This window comes from Phacochoerus africanus, chromosome 14, assembly GCF_016906955.1.
Source record: "Phacochoerus africanus isolate WHEZ1 chromosome 14, ROS_Pafr_v1, whole genome shotgun sequence".
NCBI classification, from domain to species: domain Eukaryota; kingdom Metazoa; phylum Chordata; class Mammalia; order Artiodactyla; family Suidae; genus Phacochoerus; species Phacochoerus africanus.
This window is the reverse complement of record NC_062557.1, coordinates 31,044,950-31,060,152: the sequence shown is the minus strand read 5'-3', so window position 1 is coordinate 31,060,152 and position 15,203 is coordinate 31,044,950. Positions and strand designations below refer to the sequence as shown.

General features: G+C 41.6%; 1 protein-coding gene across 2 annotated transcripts in view; it reads right to left on the bottom strand.

Annotated features, from left to right (window-relative positions):
* TOM1L1 (target of myb1 like 1 membrane trafficking protein) overlaps positions 1-15,203 on the bottom strand; it is a 54,895-nt gene that overhangs the window by 16,681 nt on the left and 23,011 nt on the right. For both annotated transcript variants that reach the window (XM_047759352.1, XM_047759353.1), the window contains exons 8-10: positions 8,476-8,609; positions 1,449-1,509; positions 384-498 (exon numbers count right to left, since the gene is read on the bottom strand). In XM_047759352.1, the coding sequence (XP_047615308.1) occupies positions 384-498; positions 1,449-1,509; positions 8,476-8,609 (310 nt within the window). The remainder of the gene's footprint in view (positions 1-383; positions 499-1,448; positions 1,510-8,475; positions 8,610-15,203) is intronic.

The following is a 15,203-nucleotide window of genomic DNA, read 5'->3' as shown; positions in this document are numbered from 1 at the left end:
CTGATTATCTCTATCTGCACCAAATATTCCCTACCTGATGCTGTAGTATGGCAGAGAAACCCAAAGATAATAGTGTGTGGGTTCAGAGTAGGTTTAAACATTGGCCATGGAGTTGAACAAGCTCTATAAGCAGGCCAGGTGAATTCCATGAGATTCTAAGGCAGTGTGATGAGTTTCAAGGACCTCCTCCCCCAGACACATCCTATTCCTGTTCTGGGTATGACCCCACTGTTTGCCAAGAAGTAATTACATCTCCTGATACAGTTCTCTGATATTCAAACTGACTTCCGTCCTTCTCGGGTTGCATTTAATCAAGAAACCAAGCAGAGCTGTTTCACATCAAGCTCTTCTGCTCGTCTGAAAAGGCCCATGTGCTTATTTACTTAAGTCTGAAAGCTGAGCGTTCAGGGTGTTGAATTCTCCCAGAGTGGCCCTATGCATCAGAGGGCTGGGGCTTAGGTCGAGAAGATCCGAGGATGGGGCAGAAGGTTCACTGGTCTGAAAACAAAGCAAACAAAAACACAATTTAGAGGAGTTCCCATCATGGCTCAGCAGAAACGAATCTGACTGGTATCCATGAGGACGCAGGTTTGATCCCTGGCTTTGCTCAGTGGGTTAAGGATCTGGGGTTTCCATGAGCTGTGGTGTAGGCTGCAGATGCAGCTTGGAGCCCACATTGCTGTGGCTGTGGTATAGGCTGGTGGCTACAGCTCTGATTCGATCCCTAGCCTGGGAAACTTCATATGCTGCCAGTGTGGCCCTAAAAAGACAAAAAAAAAAAAAAAAACCCATCATAGTTTTAGAAAAAACTATGTCAGGCAGTTTATCATGCCTTTCTCCCCAGAGACTTTCCTTTGGAGAAAGGAAGGTCCTATTTGGAGGTATCTTAAAGGGGAATTCTCCACTCAATAGGCAATGTGAGTACTAATCCTATCTCACCACTGACATGGGTCCCTACCTAATAAGACTTCTTATGACTTATCAATAATTCAATAACATCAAGTTGGGAGTTCCTGTCATGGCTCAGTGGTTAACAAATCCACTTTGGATTTAACCACAGGAACAATGAAGTTGCAGGTTCGATCCCTAGCCTTGCTCAGTGGGTTAAGGATCAGGCGTTGCTGTGAGCTGTGGTGTAGGTTGCAGATGTGGTTTGGATCCTGAGTTGCCATGGCTCTGGTGTACGCCAGCAGCTACAGCTCCGATTAGACCCCTAGCCTGAGAACCCCCATATGCCACAGGAGCGGCCCTAGAAAAGGCAAAAAGACAAAAAAATAATGATTCAATAACATCAAGTTATTAAAGCAAATACTCTACTATCAAAACCACCCCAAATCATTAATGCACGTCTCCACTTTTTCAAGACTTGTTTTAGGTAAGCCTTGCTCCTTACGGTACAATTTGTAAAATTTTAAATTGTTTATTTTATAACATTTCTATCCACTTACATTGGCATCTTCCCTCTGGCTCTTATTTTGCTCCAAAATCCTTTGTTGGTTTCGAGTAAACCTGTTTGAATTAACAAAATGCTAATTACTTAAAAGAAAACAGGTATGAAAATGCTGTAATATTTAACAGACAATTAATATGCAAATATTTAGGAATAATCAGCTTTATCCCCAATCAATACCCAATAAAGTACTTTAATAACTGTTCCCCAATTTCTAAAGGTAATAATGCCTTTAGAAAAAAATGGACAAATATTACAAATATTAATAATTCCGTCACCCGGATATGGTCTCTATTAACATTATGATGTATTTCCTTCCAGTATTTTCTTCTGTAAGTTATCTATTTTAAACTTAGTTGAAATTATACTTTATATAATTCTATACCCTAATTCCATTAGGCTGTGAGCATTTTTCTAGTTATTCAGAAATGTAACATTTAGTGGTTGCATAGTTTATAATTATGAATATTTAAAAATCCTCCTTATTCTTGGAGTTCCCGTTGTGGCTCAGTGCTTAACGAATCCGACTAGAAACCATGAGGTTGTGGGTTCGATCCCTGGCCTCGCTCAGTGGGTTAAGAATCTGGCATTGCCGTGAGCTGTGGTGTGGCTCGGATCTGGCATTGCTGTGGCTGTGGCGCAGGCCGGCAGCTATAGATCCGATTAGACTCCTAGCCTGGGAACCTCCACATGCCACAAGTGCAGCCCTGAAAATCAAAAAAAAAAAAAAAATTCCTTATTCTCAAATATTCATTTCTAGTTTTGCCAAAATTACCATTTTTCCATGAAACTCACATATATTTAACTTTCATCTTTATAAGATACTGACACCTAAAAACACAGACCTTTTATAATTTTGTTTATTTTAATTTAATTTTATTGGAGTAGAGCTGATTTACAATGTTGTGTTAGTTTCAGGTGTAGAGCAGTATGAATCAGTCACTCATATGAATATATCCATTCTTTTTTCCCACATAGGTTATTAAAAACTATTGAGTAGATTTTCCAGTGTTATACAGTAGGTTCTTCCTAATCATCTATTTTGTACAGTAGTGTGTGTATGTTATTCCCACACTCCCGATTCTTCTCTCCCCACAATGCTTGCACCTATGGTAACCATAAAATTGGATTTGAAATCTTTGAGTTTGTTTTTGTTTTTTAAATAAATTCTTTTTACAAATCTGTTTTAATTTTACATTGCTTGTACATTGTGGGTAAAGGAGGAGGAGTTTAAATGAGAAAATAGGTTTGAAAGAATAGTGAAGTTGAAGGCAGAAATCCAAGGTGTAACCATCAACATTATTAAGTAACCGTAAGACTATGCATATAATCCTCAATTCTCCATCTACTCAAAGAGAAGAGCAATATTTGAACCATTTCCTTAGAAAGTTATTCTCAAGGGCAAGATACAAACAGACAACACAGGTAGGTGAAGATGGAAATGTTTTGCAAACCAACTGTTGCTTCAGAAACACACAGTATTACTATTACGACACATTGACTCCGTGAACCAAAACACTTTAAAGTATAAAAGCTTACACTGAATTAGAACATGCACTTAGGGAGTTCCTGCTGTGGCACAGTGGGTTAAGAATCAGAATGCAGCAGCTCAGGTCACTGCAGAGGTGCAGGTCTGATCCCCAGCCCAGCACAGTGGGTTAAAGGATCCAGTGTTGCCACAGTTATGGCACAGGTCACAGCTACAGCTCAGATTCAGTCCCTGGCCTGGGAACTTCCATATACTGTGGGTGCAGCCATTTTACAAAATTAAAATAAAAAAATAATTTAATAAAAAGAGGAGTTCCTGTTGTGGCTCAGCACATTACGAACCCGAGGTATCCACGAGGATGTGGGTTCGATCCTTGGTCTCACTCAGTGGATTAAGGATCTGGCATTGCTGCAAGCTGTGGCATAGGTCGCAGGTGTCACTCGGATCTCAAGTTGCTATGGCTATGGCATAGATTGGCAGCTGCAGCTCTGATTCGACACCTAGCTAGGGAACTTTCATTTGCCACAGGTTCGGCCTTAAAATAAAAACAAGTAAGAACATGCTCACATGCACTTAGGTTGAAGGATCTTTCTAACGCACGTGCTTCTTCCTCAATCTATCCACGGTATTGCTTCTGTATGCTAGTTAGTTACGTGCAAGGTATGAAAACCTTCACGAATCAAGCCTTGGGTAACAAATTTGTTTCTTTATTTGCATGACTATTCCCTGGATGTAATGAGAGGAGTCTTTGAGGGATGGTGGAATAGGGTGAGCATACGCTGCTTGTAGAATGGATATGAATATTTGGGGAACAGAGGGCAGACTGTGGTAAGCAGAATGACTGTACCATGCCCTGCCCCCAAAGATACCCACATCCTAATGAATGGAACAGTGGATATGGTAGGTTAGATGGCACATGGAGTGAAGGTTGCTAGAAGTGCTTTAATAGGGAGATTATCCTGGACTATACAGATGAACCCAAAGTAATCACACAGGTCCTTAAATGTGGAAGAGTAAGACAGATGAGGAAGCAAGAGCGCTATAGTGCAAGAAGGACCTGATCAAAAAATGTTGGCTTTGTAGATGGAGGAAAGGCATTAGGAGCCTAGGAAAGTGGCAGAGATTGCACAAAGCAAGGCAATAATTCTCTAGAGCCTCCAAAAAGGAACGCAGCTCTGCCAACACTTTCCTGATAACCCAGTGAGACCACATCAGATTCTTACAGTACTGTAAGAGGGTAAGTTTCTGGTTGTTCTAAGGCATGAAGTGTGTGTAGTAATTTGTTACAGCATCCCACAGGAAACTAATACATCCGTCTAGTTATCTTTTCGAGAGGTGAGACTTTTTCTCTGAATCTTAAGATGTGCTTCTGTCTCCCAATTTACTGCAGTTGTTTTTGGCACCCATGGTTCCAAGCGCAACCAGAAAAAGCTGTTCACAGAAGTTATACAATCTGCTGACATGGAGGTGAAATAAATACACATTCCCCTTCACAGGAAGCTTTGAGTAAGTGGTCTTATGGTTTGTAACAGAATTCTCCAAAATGAAAACTAGATGTCAGTACTCTACTGAAAACCCCGTGGTTCTCCTTAGCTATCTTCCCACTTCCAAAGATTTATTTCAATGAAAAAGAAGGGCAAGGATTGTGAGAATTTGTTCAGTAGTAAGAGAATATGGTCATGGGGTTCACATCCCTCACTTGGTGCTCTACTGTCTTCAGAGAACGGCCTCCCTCCTAGACAGTGAGACAGTGACGGAAAGAACTTATTTCACAACTACTGGTTCTGCTTCCCTGATCCTCTTGGTCCTCACGTTCAGTGGGAAAAAAGTCTAGACAATAAATTAAAAGTCTCAGTGGGACATTAGCAGGGAGAAGGATAAGAAATTAATATTAAATGTCACAATGTTTTATCACTCAGCTATGCACTTTTGTATATATTACTGCATTTTTTTTTTTTTGACTTAGACCTTGGCATGTGAAAGTTCCCTGGGCCAGGGATCAAACCTACACTGCAGAAGTGACCTAAGCCAAAGCAGTGATGTTGGATCCTAAACCCGCTGAGCCAACAGGGAACTCCCTACACATTATTACATTTGACAAAAAACCAAATACACAAACCCCCTCCAAAAAGGTAATCTTCTTGAATAAACAGGAAAAGGCTTAAGTCTTAAAAACATTTAGCAATTTGTCCAAAATCATCAGCAAGGTTTGAATTTGGGCCTGTTCACCTGTCACACTGGTCCCTTGCTCATCAGCTGGTGGAAAATACAGCCACTAATTCCCAGGAATTCACAACAGAAGGGGTTCTAAAACTTCTTTAGGGAATTCCTTGGTGGCCTAGTGGTTAAGGATCAGGCTTGTTGTTGCTGTGGCTCAGATCACTGATGAGGTGTGGGTTCGATCCCTGGTCTGGGAAATTCTGCATGCTGCAGGCGTGACCAAAAAAAAAAAAAAAAAAAAGAAGAAGTCACTTTAACTAGGAGGAACACCTCTGGTGTTTAGTGAATAGGAGCCACATAAGGGAAAACTGTCCTACCCCAAATGCCAATACAACTCCTCTTTGAAACAAGGATCTAGAAAATTTGGGGGGGGAACTCAGAGGTTCCAGAATTTCTATACTAGGAAGGCCTAGGGATAGGTGTGGAAAGAGACCAGGAGATGTACCTGAAACTATGTTTTTATATGACATTTTACATTAAGAATAAGGAGAAAGCCACCTGCCAGTCAAAGCACTGTTTCTTGGGGCTGGATTCTAGGTGCTGGCTCTCTCCCTGGACCTGCTGTACTTTCCCAGAGCTTCACAAAGGATGTGCTACTGCCTGCTCCTGGTTTAGTCATCTCTTCCTCATCCCGTAGTTCTCAGCTTAAATGGTACTTCCTTATAAAAGCTGAATTTCCTCCCTTGTCCCGACCTAGATTAGGCCTGTTAGTCTCACAAATAGATCTCCTGTACTTTTGGTTTACTGCATTTATTTCACTTCCCAAGTGTGTGTGTGTGTGTGTGTGTGTGTGTGTGTGTATGATTGATGCTGTATTCTTGACTATAGATTCTAAGACTACTACTTTAATGAATGAATGAGTTAGAAACAACTTAAATGCCTCATAAGTGAAATATGAGAGAAACATGGATGATTATACAGCTATTAAAAAGAATGGTTTAAACCTAAACCATTGACTGATGAATGGATAAAGAAGATGTGGTACACGTGTACACACACACAAATATTATGCAGCCATGAAAACTAATGAAATAATGCAATTTGCAGCTACATGGATGGACCTAGAGATTATGACACTAAGTGAAGTAAGTCAGAAAGAGAAAGACAAATATCATATGATATCACTTATAGGTGGAATCTAAAATATGATACAGGAGTTCCCGTCGTGGCGCAGTGGTTAACGAATCCGACTAGGAACCATGAGGTTGCGGGTTCGGTCCCTGCCCTTGCTCAGTGGGTTAAGGATCCGGCGTTGCCATGAGCTGTGGTGTAGGTTGCAGACGCGGCTCGGATCCTGCATTGCTGTGGCTCTGGCGTAGGCCGGTGGCTACAGCTCCGATTCAACCCCTAGCCTGGGAACCTCCATATGCCGCGGGAGCGGCCCAAGAAATAGCAACAACAACAACAACAACAAAAGACAAAAAAAAAAAAAAGAAATAAAATATGATACAAATGAACATATCTATGAAATAGAAACAGACTCACAGACATAGAAAATAAACTTGTGGTTGCCAAGGGAGGGGGGTCGGGGGAGGGATGGATTGGGAGTTTGGGATTGGCAGATGCAACCTAGTATATATAGTATATATAAGATGAACAATAAGGTCCTACTGTATAGCACAGGGAATTATATTCAAAATTCTGTGATAAACCGTAATAGAAAAGAATATGAAAAGGAACATTATAACTGAGTCACTGTGCCATAAGGCAGAAATTAACACAACATTGTAAATCAACTATACTTAAATAAAATTTAAAAAAATAATAATTTCACAAAAACATTTAGAACACAGGAGACACAAATATTTGTTATACAGCACAGAAAATCAAGGAAGAAACAAAACTATATGTTCTTTAATGATCACAAATATAAAAAAAGTTTAGAAAAAATCTAAAATGTTAAAAATAAAATTATGAATATAGTCAACTCTCCGTATGCACAGGTTCTGTATCTGTGGGCTCCTCATCCAAGAATTCAACCAAACTTGGATTGAAAATACTCAAAAAAGAAAACAAATTCTAGAAAGTTAAAAAGGAAACTTGAATTTACCATGCACCGGCAAGTATTTTACATAGCATTTACACTGTATTTAAAACTATTTACATAGCATTTACATCTATTAGGTTATAAGTAATCTAGAGATGAGGTAGAGTATATGGAAAGAGGCATATAGGTTACAAGGCAAATACTACCATTTTACGAAAGGCACTTGAGCATCTGGATTTTGGTATCCTTCAAGGGGTCTTGGAATCAATCCCTTGTAGATAGTGAGGGATAACTGTATTAAAAATTTTTGCCTTTGGAGTTCCCATTGTGGTGAGCAGAAACGAAATCTGACTGGTATCCATGAGGACACGGGTTCAATACCTGGCCTTGCTCAGGGTGTTAAGGATCCGGTGTTGCTATTAGCTGTGGTGTAGGTCACAGACAAGGCTCAGATCCCATTGCTATAGCTGTGGCATAGGCCGGCAGCTACAGCTCCAATTTGACCCATAGCCTGGGAACTTCCATATGCTAGAGGGTGGCCCTAAAAAGTAAAAAAAAAACAAAATTTGCCTTCATACTTTTCTGAACAGATTTAATTAATTAATTTATTTATTTATTTTTGTCTTTTTAGGGGTGCACCTGCAGCATATGGAGGTTCCCAGGCTAGGGGTTGAATCGGAGTTGCAGCCTCTGGCCTATGCCAAAACAATAGCAACATGGGATCTGAACAGTGTCTGCAACCTATACCACAGCTCACGGCAATGCCAGATCCTTAGTCCACTGAGCGAGGCCAGGGGTCAAACCTGCATCCTCATGGATATTAGCTGCGTTTGTTAACCACTGAGCCAAGATGGGAACTCCCCAGATTTTTTTTTTTTGTAATCAATGTTCATATGCAGAATTTCCTCACTGACTGCTCTGGTTTTGTATAGACTATTTTCTCCATATGAATATCCTCCCCTCTTCTCTTAACCATTTCCATGTTGTTCTCCACATTAAATTTAGGGTAAAGCTCACTTTCACTAAGACACTTTATGTCATTCATTTATTTGAGAGCCTATAATGTGCTCACAGACAATATTCATGAATAGGATTCACGGCCAGCTCACACATCCATTTGTGGCCATCACTTATGAGGCACACGCCTGTCCCTGCAGGCCTGTATCACAGGCTCCCAGGAACAGGATTCTCTCTACGGGGAAGAAGGCGGGGCTGATCGGGAACTTGTTCTTGATCTTTCTGAGTGTCCACCAGAAGGACTCTAGGAACACTGAGTCCTCCAGTGACAACAGCACTGGAGAAGGGCGGGGAGGGCACACCCCTGCTCACCTCTCACACCCAAGGATGGCGTTATTCAAATCCTCATTCACTTGAATTAATTCAACAGTGACATCTTCATTCTCCACCACCACGAGCAGGTCCATGATCCTCTCCTGCATCTCCCGACCTGTCTTATAAAGTTTCTGTCAAAGAAAGGGGAGAGAGATTTCTTCTTCCATGCTTCAAACACCTGACCTGCCAATCTGTACACTCCTGCGACCACCTCCATGATGAGCCACCTATGGGAGATTACCAAAGCATTTAACGATGGACAGCTCATCTTCCCTCTATCAGAAGGATAGCAGAATGAGAGTCTCTTCTAAAAATCTAAATAGGCACCATAAGGACAATAATGTACAGTGCACGTAATGCTTGACTAGAAATGCCAAGTGGTGTACAGGAATTCTAGATGTACTGCTTACTAGCTGTACTGTGTTAGGAAAAAAAAAAAAATCACCTTCCCAAATCTCATTTTACTCACTTGGTAAGTGAAAAATATAAGATTTGCCACATCTACCTCAAGGGGTGATGTAAAAATCAAATGAGATGTGTAGAGTGAGGAACTCTATAACTACAAAGCACTAAAACAAAATTGGTGTCCTGTGCAGTAATGGAAGAAAGAAGTCATTAAAATGCATTTATAGCAGTGTAATGTTCTTATTATGTTTTACTTAAACACGTGAAGTTTATAGTTACAACATCACATTCCAACGTAAGCTGAACTGTGATTAAAAAACGAGTCATCAATATCATCCTTATTTGGACTGCCTAGAATCATTCTATTATAAGAACGCCACTCCCTAAACTAGCTTTTTCTCATTAGCATCACAGGCACCTAGAGTAGATTTAAACTAATTCAGAATCACCAAGCCTGAGAGTTTGGGCATTTACATTTTTTAATGAGCATCTCCAAATGTTTCTCATGTACAGTGACATTGGAAAACTGCTACATAACAACTTACTTTCCTCTTAGGCAAGCCTCCAATAAGCCTGAGAAGCATAAAACTAATAATACTAATTCCTTCAAACCCACTTTGGCTAGAATTTGTTCATGTAATAGTACCTTAACATCAGGCAAAATACAGGGAAATTCCCCTTTCAAAATGAATTACAGCAAGTTCTATTACATTACCTGATCTTTTCCCTCAGGACAGGTAGACCCGCTGAAAAACTTATGCTTCACAAAGCCATTTAGAATCTCAAACAATGTATTATAAAATTTCTGAAAGGAAATCTCTAAATAAATAAATCAAGCCACTACTATCTGGCATTTAAACTCAGAGGTAAAAAGCCACCACACCTCCACAAAATCTTAAAAAATAAAATTCAGAAAACTAGAAAAGGAAAAGGAAAAAAACAGGTGAGAGAGACAGATGACAGACTTTGGGTTTTTATACTCACATTGCATGACCAGAAAAACTGTCTGGTTCCTAATGACGTGGTCACTGTCAGCAGCAGCTGACAAACATTTTTTTAAAGGCCCAGATATTAAATATTTTCTGCTTTGTGGGCCACATGGTCTGTGTTGCAACTATCCAACTCTGCCATTTGTTTACAATATGCAGATAGATGGGTGTAGCCACATCCTAATAAAACAGGTAGTGGCTAAATGTGGCTCACTTATGGGCCTCTGGTGTAGCACAATGAGAAAAAGACTTTAGACTCAGTAGACCAAAGGCCTCTCCCATGTAATATACCTGATGTGGGTGGGATTTGGTTAAAATTCAGCCTCAGTGTATTTTTTCACCTATAAAACAACGATAACAATCATCTTGTAGGCTTTTTTTTTCTCCACACACCACACATGAGGAAGTTCCTGGGCCGGGGATGGAACTTGTGCCACAGCAGTGACAATGCCAGATCCTAAATCTGCTGTGCCACAAGGGAACCTCTTGTAGAGGTGTAAGAATAGAGAGAGAATGATGCAGTTGAAACCTCATCGTGTCTGGTATACAGGGCAGTCAATGAATGTATTATGGTTGCCTAAGGAAGTATCACGAGCAGCTAAACTAGCTAATACATTCCTGTAATACCTGTGCCTTTACCTAGGACCTGATACTAAACAAGGAAAAAACCGAGAACAACATTTGTTATAACCCCACAACGAATAAGAACTCCGTCTTTATTCCTTCGTTCTCCTTCCTGCTCACTGACAGTCTTGCTAGAACAATGTCAAGATCAAGGAAATACAATGGCTGTTAGACGCCTATGACAAAATGTAGAAATAGGTTTGAAAGGAAAGTGCAGCCAACATCAATAGCACCCAGTCACATGAAGACCATTCCTTTGCCCTTTTAAGAGACAGATGGAATGGAAACATGAAAGGAGCACCACATTTCTCAGCAGATTTGCAAAGCAGAATCTGAAAAACCTCTTCAAAAGCCGACGCGCTCTGATCTTTGCAATTGATGTCTGTCTCAGAGGAGGGCCAAGCCACCTGGAAACAGCGGAGACCAGGCACCATGGTCCAAAAGGAAGGGTCAGAAGTTCCCTACAGCAGGCACCTGCAGGGATGCGGACGTGGGGAGCCAGGGGGACTAAGTCTAAACAGGAAGGAGCAGCTGCTGGCGCATATGCCCATTGCAGGGGCCCGGGAACGGCCTCCCTTTACATCACATCAAAGCAAAGGCAGGTTTCTAAGTTAAAGTGAATTTAGTAATCAATTCCAAAGGCTTTGGAGCAAAACAAAAAGGAGCTCATTAAGAGCCTCCTCTTCGGACATCCAGATGCTTCCACTCTTTCTCACAGCACTCAGTAATTAAGGAAGAAGATTTCCCATACTTTCAACTCCAACTGCCATTGTCCCACATTCACCAACAAAGGGCAACTCAATAAAAAGAAAAAGTACCTGGATGGATCTCTTGAAAAAGTTGTAAAAGGAAGAAATGTGTTTGCTTGGCAGCCTTCTCTGGAAATAACATCTGCCTGGCACTGCTGCTATAACACATCTCTCTCCAGGACCTCCCACAGACAGCAAGAGAAGGTCCCTATATACTCAAAATCAAAACTGCTCTGTTCACCCTAAAACCAAACATTCTTCAGCATAACTTGCTCATATAGTCTCCTCTTTCTTTTACAGGCCTCCACTGAATGAATGACAAATTAACTGTTAACATAAGCCTCCAGAGAATCATTAGCTTATGAGAACCCTTCCAACTCTCTTTCCTATCTAAATATTATCAATATCTTCAATAACTCCTTGGCCCTTCTTTTGTCCTAAGTCATTAATTCTTCAACAGAGAATCGATATATTCAGTTTGACAGACATTTAATGAACGCCCTCGGTGTACAAAACATATACTCTAAATCTGCACAGTTGTATAGATTTACAAGTAGATGTCTTATTTACTGTCGTCCAAGTTGCTTCCATCTAGCTAAGGAGCTAATACCCACATGGAAAGACAACAGGCTAGCCACCCACACTAGAAAGTCAGTCCTGGGTTCAAAATGAGAGACGAGTGCTACACTGCATGGAAGGTGGCCTCAGGAGGAGAAGGTTCCACTCCAGCTCCATCCTCACTCACCCCTGTGCGGACAAAACACCCCCTTTCTGAATATAAGGCCTCATCTGTAAAGGGAGATGGTCTCCATGGCACTGAAAGTCCCTTCCACTGTGAATGCCTTACAAGTCTCTGAACTGGAAAGACAGTAAGAGTGGTCCTGGCAGGATGACTCGTGTTTTCTTTGGCCACGCCCATGGCGTGCAGAAGTTCCTGGGCCAGGATTGAACCCCAGCAACAGCAGTAACAGAGCCACAGCAGTGACAACACCGGACAGGATGACTTTATTTCACTCTCAAGTTTTGTTTTTTTTTTCAACTAGTTACCAATTATTCTCATAGTACTAAATTTTAGATTTTAAACTTCTCTAATAAATGAGAGTAAGGCTTTCTCTAGTTGTGCTCTCAAAATCAGTGTTCAGTTTATTCTACAGAACACTAAAACATCCTCTTCTTTTTCTGGGTCTAGGCAAAAACTGGCTAAGACTAAAATGAGAGATAGCAGAGAAAGTCAGCGACTCAAGGTAAGGGTAAGGTGGTTCAGAGCCAAGTACACAATGCCTAGAAAGCAATTCCAAGAACAGGCAGCTACATTTCATTCCTGTGACCAGGACAGATACTTTCAACCCATTGCAACACCCATTAGACTGGATATGGCCCCAGAATCTTTGTATTCTGGCAAACCAAAAGAAATCTTGACTCTGCCTCTAATGAAGTTCAAAGTCCAGGAGCAACACAGGAGAGGAAAAGTGTCTTTCACCAAAATAGTTTTATTGCCTAAGGGTCTAACAAAGTGAAGGAGCCCTGAGAATTTGCAGGGCTTCAGGATCTAACTGTTCAGCACAGATTGGAGGAACAGAGAGGGGATTCCAAATAAGTATACTGGATTTCAGATGGAAGGAAACAGACGGGGGACGCAGTCCAAATAAACAGAACAGCTGCTAGTAGGTTTGTGCCAACAGACAAAACAGGAAGTGATTCCAAGGATAGAGACTGCTTTTAATGTTAACAAATTGCATATAAGACTGTGATCATTGGTAAAGTGTATATACAAGAAGAGCCAAGAAATTTTTTTTTCTTTTTATGGCTGCACCCCGTGGCATATGGAAGTTCCCAGGCTAGGGTCCAATCGGAGCTGCAGCTGCCAGCCTACACCACAGCCGCAGCAACACCAGATGTGAGCTACATCTGCGACCTACACCCCAGCTCACAGCAATGCCGGATCCTCAACCCACTGAGCAGGGCCAAGGATCAAATGAGTATGCATCCTCATGGATATTAGTCATGTTCTTAACCAGTTGAGCCATAACAGCAACTCCCAGAGCCAAGAAAGTTTGAGTGGAGACTTTTCCTATGGGCTGGACGCCTTTCTTTGCCTTCCAGATCCAGCGTCCACACACTCTGCCCTGCCCTGTGCCCTAGGGGCCAGCCCACAGGGAACACACATTAGGTCCCCTGCCCTCTCACAGCTGACTGGGTTCAGCTGGCAGGAAATGGGCGAAAGGAGGAGGGTGAGGTCTGGGTGTTCATTATCTTCATTCCTTCCACCAAACGCACTGCTACTCTCAAGGCTCCCTTTCTCACATGATTCTTCCCACTGAATTCTGGCCAAAGTTCCCTCTTGCCTATTTATGCCTAGAGATATAAGCTAATAGCTCAGGGTAACGAACTAGCTCCTGTCATTCATCTGAACCCTGTGGTATCTCACCAAATAAACAGTACCTTGATTAAACTGCCTTCAAATTACCCAAATGGAGCCTGCCATCTGTTTGACTGATAAACCCTATAAGGCATGGAACAAAGTAATTAAAATAGAATGATACCAACACAGGAATAGACAAACAGATCAAACCACGAGAATAGCCTCTGGAAAGGCATCCTTGCATCAGAATACAGAACATGATTAAGAGATGTCTGAAATCAGTGGAGAAGGTATATACACTATTGATAAATGTTATTTGGACAACTAGTCATCTAATTGAAACAGATAAATCAAGGTAAAGCCTCTAACTCAAACCAAGGCTAAAGATGTTAATATTAAACCACATAAAATCAAGGGAAAACCCATGAATGTATTAAAGATATTTTTCTTGAGTGATTCTATCATGCAGCCCTGCTCTGGGCACAGAACTTGAGCTGTAAACAAGACAAGCCTGTGGAGTGTCCATTCTAGCAGGCAAAGGCAGCTGCACAAATGTGCAGGAAAAGCATCAGTGTGCTAGGCAGAGGATGAAATGGGGGTGTCACAGGAAAGTGGCTGACTTTGGACTGGGAAGCCAGAGAAGACCCCTCCAAGGAGGTAACATACAAAGTTGGCATGATGAGACAAAGCTGGCCATGGTAAGACACGGGAAGCATGAGAGTCAAGGGTAAAACAGCTCCCCTGCAAGAGTGAACTCAGTGTGTCCAAGAAACAGGAAAGTGGCCGGTATGGCTGGACCACGGAGAGCACGCGTGCTGCAGAAGGAAAGGTGGGCAGGAGCAGATCGGGAAGGGCTCTGCGGCCAGAGTGAGAAGGCTGGGTTTGACTTTAAGTGTAACAGGAAACCACTGGAGGGTTTCCAGCAAGGAATAACATGATCTGGTTTACCTTTTAAAAAGCTATAGAGAGGAGTTCCAGTCATGGCTCAGCAGAAATGAATCTGACTAGCATCCATGAGGAGACAAGTTCAATCCCTGGTCTTGCTCAGAGGAGGCAAGTTCAATCCCTCCTCGCTTAAGGATCTGGCGTTGCTGTGGCTGTGGCGTAGGCCGGCGGCTACAGCTCTGATTCGACCCCTAGCTTGGGAACGTCCATATGCCACGGGTGCGGCCCTAAAAAGACAAAAAAATAAAATTAAAGTAAAAAATAAATAAAAGACAAAAAGCTATATAGAGATGCTCAATAGCATCAGTCATTAGGGAAATGCGTATCAAAACTATAATGAGATAGTACTTCATACTTACTGGATGGCTATAAAGACAAACAGAAAACAAGTGTCGGCAAGGGAGTGGAGCACCTGAAACCCTGTGTGTTGCTGGTAGGAATGTAAAATGAGCAACGACTGTGGAAAATGCTTTGTCCCTGCCTCACAAGTTAAACACAGAGTTTCTATGTGACCCAGTGATGCTACTCCTTAGGTACATACTCCAAAGAACACAGGTATTTAAGCATGAACTTATACATGAATGTTCACAGCAGCATTATTCACAACAGCCGAAAGGTAGAAACAACGCAAATGTCCATTAACCCGTAAAT